Raw genomic sequence first — 11,612 nt, forward strand, 5'->3', positions numbered from 1 at the left:
GCCGATTTGAAAGAAACGTTTGTTATACGATGGTGTATCCCGAGTGTACTGGACAATGTATTCTGTGTAGGTTTTCTAGTGCTTTCTCGATATTACCACTGCCACAAAACATACCGCAATAAGCGAGTACTAGCAGTGAAAGTGCTTTGATAACTAGTGTCGATATTTGATAACTAGTGTCGATACTTTATATTATGATCCTTCTTGGTACCTCTATGATCGCTTGGCACATACAAGTTATGTATAATTAAGATGAATAAGACGGTCAACTGAGTGACTCTGCCCTAAATCCACAACCAGACAAGGAACATGAAATAAGGCGGAATCACTCACTCTGAGCCTGCAAAATCTTAGTTATGCATAACCCTGATGTATGTACTAAGCCATAATAGCTCACCTTTATGGATCTTTAGTTCTCTTATGAATGTTGTGACTTGTTCAGACAAGTTAACAATTTATAATTACTTTTAAAAATTTCCCCAAGATTTAATATTAATATAAATTTAAACCTTTAAAGTAATTTTAATTAGAAGACGCATCGCTGTTCGCTGGTGGTTCCAGGGTAGTCTCTCCTGCGGTGATCATCAGTATTTGCCCTTCCCCACCCGAGTTCTTTGCTATTGGGTAGTCCCTCTTGTAGTTCCCAGTCTCACCACAACCATAGCAGGCATGGTTTACTTCTACTCCTGGGACTTAGGAGATTGGTTGTGCCGACGCCCTGCAGAAACGAGCAGTGTGCCCCTTCCTGCGGTGCACTTCATTTCCCGTTATACTCCGATGTGGTGGTAGTTACACTTACCACACTTTGGGAGAGTTCCAGCATATCGATTGACATGTGCTGGAATGGCAGGTGTTGTGGCGGCGTGCACAGTAACCACTTGTTGCTCCTGTGGGGGTTCCTGTGTTGTTTGCTCATTCCTCTTGTTCCCCGAGTTTCGTTTATAGTCCCCTCCCTTTGATGGCTCGAGAACAGGGACCACCACGCCATGGCGGACTCCATGGTCAATGAGTTGCTGGGCCAAGCTTTTGGTGCTATCGAAGGTAGTTGGATTAGAAGATAGTACATCCCCCTGAATCGGGGTAGATAAGCCCCAGATGTAACTTTCTATCTTCTTACTCTCCGGGGTAACCATCCCGTGGAATAGTGCTGCCAGGTTGCTAAACCTGTCAATATAGGCTACTATATCTGAGCCAGCCATGGTATGATCCCATAGCTCTTGCTCCGGCTTTTGAATTTTGCCTCTGGGGAAGTATTCTTCACCCATAATTTCTTTCAGGTTCTTCCAACCCATCGAGTTAGCCACTGATAGGGTCAGTGACTTAACATGGCTATTCCACCATGTTAGGGCTCTGTCGGAGAAGGTGCAGGCAGCAAACTTGACTTTGCTCCCTTCCGGGCACAGACAAATTTCGAAAACTAAATCTGTTTTCTTGAACCATCTCATTAGAGCGATGACTCCCCCAATTCCATTAAAGGACTTGGGTTTGCAGTTCATGAAGTCCTTGTACAAACACTCCCGTGGGTGTCCATGGGTAACTCCGGGGTTAGATATGTGGGTACCGCTACCAGATCCACTGGTACCACTTGCGTGGATTTGAGCTATGGCAGCTGTTGTTGTGACTGTTACCGCTGCTTGGAAAGCAGAAGGATCAGGTTATGGTGGTGGGTTCTCTGTTGTGTTATTGACTACGCGCCTTTCAGGTCTACCGCGAGGCATCTTTTGCTAAAATGAATACAAGATGAAATGGTGATAAGTCTATGGCAATGGTTATAAGTCGAATGTTGACTGACGAAGTTATCCTAGTTCTGAGTGTATCCATTTCTGACTCTCATAAGGTTCTGAAAAAAAAATTCATAATGGGAGTCTATATAAAATTACTTTATGAATCAGTAGCGACTACTCTCGAATGAATCTCTATGAATTTGAATAATTGACACAAGTTGTTACGAAAGATGAAATAATCCTAACACATAGTGTGAGTAGTGTATTCACTCTCTCTCTAAGTCATTTTATGTTATTAGTTATTGGGGTGACACATAAGACGTTTGGTTTTTTCAGCTGATCCCTCCTTGGAAAACTCCTCATGAATCTCTTCTTGTTCCTCCTTGACTCCTCTGCTGACTGCTATGATGGAGTGGTTACATCTATCTAGGGTTGTCGTGCGAGAATGGGAGTGTCTAAAGAATCTACGAGATTAAGTGAATCATTATGGGGTGATCCTTACCGGGTCCTCCTATAATTGTGCAGTGTATACAAGTTGTATATAATTTAAGATTAAACAAACCTTCGAATAAGTGACCGTACTCTAAACCACAACCAAACAAGGAACATGAAGTAGAGCATAGATCACAAATTCTAAGTCTATAAAATCTCAATTATATAAAACCTTGGAAGTATACACTCCAGAATTATAGACCTACTAGTAAAGGTCTTTTTAATTTTCACATATGTTCTAAAATACTCCTATAGCATTTTAACTTTTATGTTATGATCTAGAAATCCTTTGTGTAAAGAGTTAGGTAAATTTAAGTCTGTTGCAACACCACATCACTCCCAAACACATGTTGGTCATATATCAAATAAATATAGTTGATCAGGCTATATTGATCCCATATATGATTACATAACTGCCAGGTTTGACCGCAGTGTCCAAACTTTAAATACTTCTGTTTTGTTCTTCCTGTGATACTTGTTATAGTATTTATTTATATAAGTAAGTATATATACTTTTATAAAAATATTGTTATATTTTAAAATATACTTTTATTCAGAGCACTTCGGCCCCATTGTATTTATAGTTGTATATCTTTTATAGGTTGATATACTTAGTTCACTATAAACAATGCTCTGATACCAATCTGTTACACCCCCAAACCGGAACGACAGAAACGTTCGGGGGCGGATGACGTCATGCTTAGTATCACAACACATGCATCATAGTAATCAAAGTAACAAACAACCATTGCATTAACAGGGCCGGTCCAAAGCTATGGTGGGCCCAGGGCGAAAAGAAAAAGTGGGCCCCAAAAGTCATATATATAATAAAATTAGTTCAAAATAAAACGCTATAAAATTTACTATTAATATTAAAAAACACAAATAAGGTCACAACATGACAAAAACAACTAGTTTAAAGAAAAATATTTCTCCTAGCTTTTCTTGATGCAAAATCATTAATAATACTATCCAAATCAATTTTATCTAACATGTCTTTCTCTATACATAACATTGCCAATCCGTTCAACCTTTCTTGCGACATCAACGATCTTAGATAATTCTTCAATAACTTTAACTTTGAAAAACTTCTCTCTGCAGATGCAACAGTGACATGAATGGTTAACAAAATATTATATGCAATAAAAGTATTTGGGTAACAATCAACAGCTTTAACAAACTCTAAAATTTCAACAGCAGAATTTATATCATTAAGTAAAGTCATTTTCAACACTTTCAATTCTGAAAAAAGTTCACTTGAATCCACATCAGAAACATTTTCTTTAGAAAAAGTAGTAGCAAACTTTATAAAACTTTCTTTAAGTTCACTTTCACTTAATGACTTTAATTTTTTTGAATCATTTAAAAACCCAAAAATACTTTCAAAGTATTTTAATTGTTCAAATCTATTTTTTAATGAAACAATTGCCATATCCACAACAACCAAAAAATAATTAACTTTTAAATACTCTTCAACTGATTGTGTTTCTTCTTCATGATCACTTTCATCAAATTGTTTTTTTCTAACAATATGACGTTTTGATGGAAATGTAGGCTCTACACCCATATCTAGTGCAATAGTTTTAGCAATATTCATACTTGATGTAAAACCTTCATTTCTATAATTTTCAAAAAACTTCATAATATTTTCTATTTGGTTAATAGTAGTATCAATACAAATAGATTTAGATTGCAACTTTTTACTTACAATATTAATTGCAAATAAAACTTCATACCAAATAACCATACCAACTAAAAATTCAAATTTCCCAAAAGATTTAAGTAAGCTTTTAGCTTCACTTTTTGACTTTGGGTCATCACTTGTTTTACTTAATTTTAGCAAAGCAATTTTTATTTGAGGAGCTTGAAATCTAATTGCTTTTATACTTTTAATCCTACTTTCCCAACGAGTAATAGATAATGATTTTAAGGTTAAAGTTGGAACATTATCTAACAATATGTTCCATCTTTTAGTAGAACTAGAAAATAATGTATAAAGGCGTTGCACAATTCCAAAAAATGAAACAGCTTTTTCACAAGAAAGTGCCATATCACTAACCGTAAGGTTAAGACTATGGCAAGCACAAGGCATATATAAAGCTCTAGGATTAATTTCAAGCATTCTTTTTTGAACCCCTTGGTGTTTTCCTTTCATATTAGACCCATTATCATAACCTTGACCCCTTATATCATCCACATTAAGATCTAATAATTTCAATGCATCTAATAATTCATTAAAAAGTCCCAAACCATAAGTATCATCTACTTTTAAAAATTCTAAAAAATATTCAACAACTTGTATTTTTTTAGAAGAAAAAATTCACACATCTTACAATCAAAGTCATTTGCTCTTGATGACTCACATCGGGAGTACAATCAAGAAATATAGAAAAATATTTTGCCTCTTTAACTATTTTAATAATAGAATTTCTAACCATGTCACCTAAAAGAGAAATTAGTTCATTTTGAATTTTATAGCCAAGATAATGATGATGAGTTTCATTATTTTAAATTCTTCTTATATGATCTTGCATTTTACCATCATATTCAACCATCATTTGGATTACTCCTAAAAAGTTACCATTTTTATCTTGAAAAGTTTTTCATTAGACCCTCGAAAAGCCCAATTATATTTAGATAAGAATTTCACAGCCGCTATTATTCTTCTTAATCCTTGTCTCCAACGTTCTTTTTCTTTTATTATTTCTTGTTGTAATTCATTATCAATTGTAAGATTTTTATCTAATCTTAGTTTTGCTTCATTCCAATGACTCATACAAACAAAATGTTCATTACTATTTTCATGTTCTTTAAGTCTCTCACTAAGATGTTTCCAATCATTATATCCTTCACTTGTTAAAAAACTTTTTTGATTACTCGACTTAAATATTTTACAACAAAAACAAAAAACTTTATCTAAATTTTTATAGTATACTAACCATTTTCGATCACATGACAAACCATTATTTAACTTTCTAGTATAAAATGTATAAGAAAAATGTCTAGAAAATTTATCTTTAGGAAACACAAGATTCATTTCTCTTATTGGCCATTTTTCAATTAGAATATCTCTTGATTTAATATCAAGAGTATCCCAATTTCTAGAGTCAAAAATATCTATAGATTCATTTACATTAGTATTTTCTTCATTTATATTAGTATCATGTTCATTTAAATTAATGTTTTCTTCATTCAAACTAGAAACATTTTCATCTATGTTTTTATCTTGTCCATTCAAATTAATATTTTCTTCATTCAAATTATTATCATGTTCATTTAAATTAATGTTTTCTTCATTAACACTAGCAACATTTTCATTGGAACTCATTGGTTTTAAAAATTTAACCATAGAACCTTTTTCTTTTTGTAAAGACGCCTCAACAATTTTTCGTTTTTTTCGTTTTTCACTACCGGATAAATGTTTTTTAGAAAACATTTTATGACTGACAAATGACAATAAAGTAAAAACTAGTTTAAGAAAAGAATACACCTGATTTCTTTGTGAAATATGTTGAATTGATAAAGCCTAATATCAAAGCAAGCTGTAAAAATCAATAATAAAAAACATTAATATGATAACTAAAATAATATCAAAAATCAAATAACCAATACATCATATTACAATGTTACCTTGTCAGTTACTCAAGTCATATATCTAGTAGTGTAATACTTTGAAGGCTTGAACTTTAAAGCTGTAATTCTGAAAAATAAAGTCACAAGCAAAACATGATAAATTTTGAAGACAGGAATCTGATAAAGTAAAAATAAAGTCAGAAGCAAATTGAAACTGAATTACTAAGCAATTTGATACAGAAAATCAGAAACAAAATTTTCCTAAATTAGTGAAACAAAAATTTGCTTCCCTAATTCTTTATATTCCTCTTTACAGCTTTACTTGAATCTAATTTACTTGAATCTAATGAAAGTATGAAACCAACGAATTGAATGAGAATTAAGAGATTGAAATTGATTAGACAATTACCTGGTGAGTGGTGTCCTTGTCCTTGAATCCAATAGTCGATTTTAGCCTTCTTCAAATCTTCAATGAACTCGCAAGTTGCACACTTGCACTGTGGCAGAAGAATATGAGAAATCAACCGATTAGGTGATTATCAATCACTCAATCAGTTTATGATTAGCAGAGAGACGTGTGATACTGAGAGACAAAGTGAGAATCGAGATGTGAGATAGTGAGAATTGTGAAACCAGAAATGGGAAACGAGATGTATTATGTAGATTTGAGAGACAATTAGTCGTTAGAGATTTAAGATCGTGAGAGAAAATCGTCGATTCAATATGACAGAATCAAGGTGAGGCGTCGAGTCGATTCAATTACCTACCGATTCATATGGCACCCTAATCTCGATTTCCCACGTTCCCGCTACCTTCCTTAGTCTCGTTCCTATTTGATATTCACCAAAATTGGAATCACGTTATACACTTCAGGGCTTCAGCGAGACAGTGACATCAAGTGAAGATGTAAGCGGCCCATTTTATTAATTTGTTGGGTTATTGGGCTAATGTGATATTGGACTATTTTTGCCCCCTAACTAAATATATTGATAAATAAAAGCTATATATATACACTATATATTCTAGAATTTTTGGGCCCCTCGAGTCGTAGGCCCTGGGCGGTCGCCCGGGTCGCCCACCGTCTGGACCGGCCCTGTGCATTAATATTAAAGTGTTTATATGTATTTGATTCACAAAAGATTGAATCCAAAAGTAATTAACAAAACAAAGACATGAAGCTACTATGCTCCATCTTCTGAATCCATGAGCATGAACCTGTCTACTGGTTTCCCGAGAATACAAGTTATTTTGAAAGAGTAGATCAATATTTAAGCAGGTGAGTTCATAAGCATTTTTGTTATAAAAAATATACTCCAAGTTCTTTTAGAAAAGTTCGCTTGTTCCTCTAGAAAACCCTATATTTTCTGATGTGATGAAAGATAAGTGAAAATGACTCTTATAGTTCCTTCTATGAGTACTCAATGGATACAAGTTATATACAATTCAGAGTAAACAAACAAACGATTGTGTGAATCTGCCCTAAGCCCACAACCAAACAAGGAACATGAAATGAGGCGGAAGTCACACATCCAATTGTTTGTTAGATCTTCATTGTATATAACCCTAGCGTATTCACTAGGTGCTTACGGAGTTAACTGTAATAACTCTTTTATATTTGAAGAAAACATTCCTTAAGAAAATCATATATTTCCTTTAGTAAAAATGGTAACCAAAATAGTTCCTTCTTTAATTACTGAATTTATACAAGCTATATATAATCATTGCCCTAAGCCGACAACCAAACAAGGATCAGGAAGTAAGGCGGAAGTTACACATTCCACTGCCTATCGGATATTAATTATATATAACCCTGATGTATAAACCAAGGAGTTATAGAATTAACCATTTAAGGTCCTATATGTTAAACAAGTTTAATAAAACGAATTAAACCTTTTATAGATAAGTTTCTAGTTTCACTAACTCCATTGTGAAACATTGATTTCAGTAATAAATGTTATTGTTTTCAGAAAGATCCATCGAAAATTGTTTACCTTAAAAGAATGATGTTTACCATAGAAAATCCTATATTTCCTAAAAAACCGACTGGATGTCTATGTTGTTCTATGTTTGAAAATCACAAGTATACTCCATATACTTACTACAATGATGTCTAGTTTTGTTGATATGTTAAACTGAATAAAGACCTGGTTGTTCTGGATACCTAATACGACGATACTACCCTCCTATGATTACCTAATACATACGAGTTGCATATAACTGAGATCGAACAGACAGTTGAATGGGTGAATTTGCCCTAAGCCCACAACCAAACAAGGAACAGGAAGTAAGGCGGAAAACACACATTCCATTGTCTATCGGACTTCAGTTTTATCTAACCCAAAAGTATACATTGGGAAATCACATAGTTAGTGTCCTTTGAGATTTGTTCATGAAAAGTATATTACTATGTAAATTTATCGTTGTTATCTATTGTGAGTTTTACGACCATACTAAGTGAACTCATCTATATATACGGGGGAGTGTTTGCGGCCGAGGAGTTCACGTCCATGAGCCGAGGGTTCATGGTCCGAAGATGTTCACGACTTCGTAGGTTCTCGGCTCGGTGGTTCACGGTTCCGAAGTTGTTTGCGGCCATGCGAAGGTTCTTGATTTCTAAGGCTTTTCTCTTCCAAACTATAATACACTTCGTTAGCTAGGCTTCAAAAATCATAAACCAATAATCCATCTAATTTAAGATAATGGATGAAATAAGCTTGACCACGGTTGACTTTTAAGAATAAATATTTTCGGGTTGTGACAATTATTCCGTAATTAGTCATACATTCAAACAATAGATAAGGTTTTATCCATGAACCTACCTACCTACCTACATACCTAACTAACTAACTAACTAACTAACTAACTATATATATATATATATATATATATATATATATATATATATGTTTGTGTGTGTGTGTGTGACACCTATTTCATGACATGTAATATTATGAGACATATAATGATCCACAAATCTCAAACTATGTGTTATAAGATGAATTTCGCATAAATACATCCAAGGCTGAACTTAAGTAGTGCAACAACAATGTTTTTGGCAAGGTAATATGTACACATTTTTACATATTGAATTATAAATGGAAATCTATAACTCTCAAGAAAAGAATTAGTGAAGGAAGTTGTAGAACACTCCGAGATGATCGCATGGATATAAATATTGTCAAAAACATAGTTCGTATGAGAAATTTATGATCCGAAGTTGAGACAATATAGTTGCGACACCATGACACGGTTCAAACATGACCATGACGTGGTGAAACCGACTTAACACAAAAATAACGTATTTAAAGCCCTTGTTTCGTCATTTTGTGGCAAATAAACACCAAGAACTCAAATAATAGGTAATGGGGGGGAGAAAAGAGGCGAATTTTGGAAGGATTAAGCCTACGAAAGGTCTGACAATCGTTACGAGCCTCCATTTTCACGATACATCGAGGGTAAGTTTATGCGACGATTAATTTGTGTATTTCATACATATGTTGGTATGAGTCCCTTACACAGTGAAGTCATATTATGCTAGGATCTTGAGGGTTAAACCTAAAGTGTTAATTAGTCGGAAAACTATGTTTACACTTTGAATATAAGTTGTAAACGAGTTTTAATATATCGATAACATGACTTTGAAGTTATGACTATTGAGATGGTCAGAGTTTGATGAGTAGGTTATTAAATGGTATGTGGTAATTGTTTTAAAAATTACAAAAGTAAGATCGGGAAAGGAATCACGGATACTAGAACCTCCAGGATTTGGCTAGTCTCAAGGTGAGTAGCACTACTCAAACATCTGCTACCGTGATATATGTGATATACATTACGTGAAATATATTGTGATCAAATTGAGTGATTAATATTGAGAAATTGATTATTGTCGAGGGATTAGTCATTACTGAGAGATTGATGCTTTTTAATATATTGTTAATTACTGAGATAGATCATGGTTAAGAGATTGATAAGTGTTGAGAGATGGATTATTGTTGCGAAATAAATCATCATTGAGAGATAGATCATTGCTGCGAGATAGATTCATTATTGAGAAAATGATTTTTAATGATAAATTGATTATTATTACTAAGATTTCGGATAAGTAGTAAGCAAGGTTGTAAAAAACGCTCGACGTTAGCTAGTCGGTGGACTGGGGTTAAGGGATTAATCGGTTAGGCGAAGATTAATCGGGGAACATTAATTGCTAACTCGTTAAATTTTCAAAAATTAAATATGACTAATATCATAACAATGTTCGTACATACCACAAATATCTTAATAAAATAGGTTAATGTGACTAATACAACATTAATTATTCCTCAAATAGTTTCTATTGAGATAGAACTTCTTCAAAGTGTTAAAATTTCATCGTTTTCTACTATTTCAGTCACTTTGTAGGCAGGGATTAATCGCTAGGCGCCCTCTAATACCTCGGGGAGCGCCTAGGGATTAATTAGAGATTAATCTGGATTTTTACAACACTGGTGGTAAGTGAATAATAGCAGACAAGCCACAATATGAGCTTTTTGTGAGAATATCCGATGGATAGAGAATGTGTGAGACCTAAAAATTTCAAGACAAATTTGAACTTTTAAAACATTTCAAACCATTAAAATCCTTATAAATTTGTTTTCAAAATGTATAATATCATAGTTTTCCCAAAAACATAAAAAAATCATGAGGAGCTGTACAATCATACCTTCGCCTTGCTGCGATCCCTTGATGTACTTGAAACAATAAACTGAAACCGTAAGCCTGAAAGCTTATTGAGTTCCCCCAAAATACCAATCTCATATAACCATAATCATATCACATCCATAAATACAAATCAACATGCATAATGAGCCTTCAGCCTGACTGGACCGCCTGGCAGGGCCTACAACCTATCTGGACCGCTCCCGAGCCTTCGGAATGACTGGACCGCCTCGTAGGGCCTGCAGCCTATCCAGACTGCTCATTGGGTATGTTGGCCTTCAAGCAGGACCGCCTCAACCCAACCCCAATCAAACAAACATGTGCACCTAAATATCATACACTAGCTCATATCATATAACAGTCAAACCAAACTAACATATCACTAATCATAGCAACATCCCAATAACCGGGATACAGACCTAACCGGTCAATAATATATCATCATCCTATAATTAGGACACTGACCTAACCAGGTCGCTACACATAAGCATATCACTACCCTAACTACCAGGATGTAATCAATAAACATATCATACCATAACCGAATACAATCCATAAAGGGCCGACCTTGGTGCCTTAGGCCCTATTGATATAGTGAGGATAACTCACCTCGCAAGTAGTGTTGAAGTACTGTAAATCTCTGACTGTTGTCTCCCCGGAATCGTACACTATCACACCATAAATAATAAGTTAACACCCATCATGACCTTCTTGACTAAATGTCCCCATCAAGAGAGTGCCAACTGAAGCAGATCTTTGCTTCCCATGAGTTCCTTGCTTCAATTTACCTGTTTTCCCCAAGATTTCTCTCACCAAGATCCCTCTTCCAAGCTTTAACGCACCAAAGAACACACACACGCGATTTAGGGTTTAAGAGTGTCAAGGAGCTGTAAAAGGGAGGCTAGGGGAGGCCAATGATCCTTTAAATAGGGTGCAATACCCCAAAATTTAGGGTTTCATCTGCCAGCTCCTACTCGTTGAGTCCCTTCTTGGACTCGGCGAGTAGGTCACTAAAACACGTGGACCAACCCGCTGCTACTCGACGAGTAGGGCAACCAAATCGTCGAGTAGACCTTGAAATCAAGAAAATTCTTATATAAAATCGATACCTAAGAATTGGGGTGTTAC

At 34.7% G+C, this 11,612-nt stretch overlaps 1 protein-coding gene across 5 annotated transcripts; it reads right to left on the reverse strand.

The window, feature by feature from the left end:
• Positions 1-3,065: 3,065 nt before the first annotated feature.
• Positions 3,066-6,649, reverse strand: LOC145100473 (uncharacterized). 5 transcript variants are annotated; one of them, XM_079037735.1, is made up of 4 exons: positions 6,557-6,649; positions 6,199-6,286; positions 5,847-5,916; positions 3,066-5,742 (listed from the first exon to the last, which is right to left on the reverse strand). In XM_079037735.1, exon 4 carries the CDS (start codon positions 4,369-4,371, stop codon positions 3,133-3,135), a length of 1,239 nt encoding a protein of 412 aa, XP_078893861.1. In that variant the 5' UTR covers positions 4,372-5,742; positions 5,847-5,916; positions 6,199-6,286; positions 6,557-6,649; the 3' UTR covers positions 3,066-3,132. The 5 variants fall into 5 exon arrangements, 4 of the variants coding, with proteins under 4 accessions (XP_078893861.1, XP_078893859.1, XP_078893860.1 ...); XM_079037733.1 differs by having other exon boundaries at positions 6,199-6,372; positions 6,557-6,617; XM_079037734.1 differs by having other exon boundaries at positions 6,199-6,372; positions 6,553-6,615.
• Between the last annotated feature and the right edge of the window lie 4,963 nt (positions 6,650-11,612).

Source organism: Lactuca serriola, chromosome 4 (genome assembly GCF_051521515.1).
Source record: "Lactuca serriola cultivar US96UC23 chromosome 4, Lser_US96UC23_V15, whole genome shotgun sequence".
Taxonomy (NCBI): Eukaryota; Viridiplantae; Streptophyta; class Magnoliopsida; order Asterales; family Asteraceae; genus Lactuca; species Lactuca serriola.

Coding starts and splice junctions, on each gene's coding strand:
- LOC145100473 (XM_079037735.1), bottom strand. CDS start 4,371: ATGAAAGGAAAACACCAAGGGGTTCAAAAAAGAATGCTTGAAATTAAT.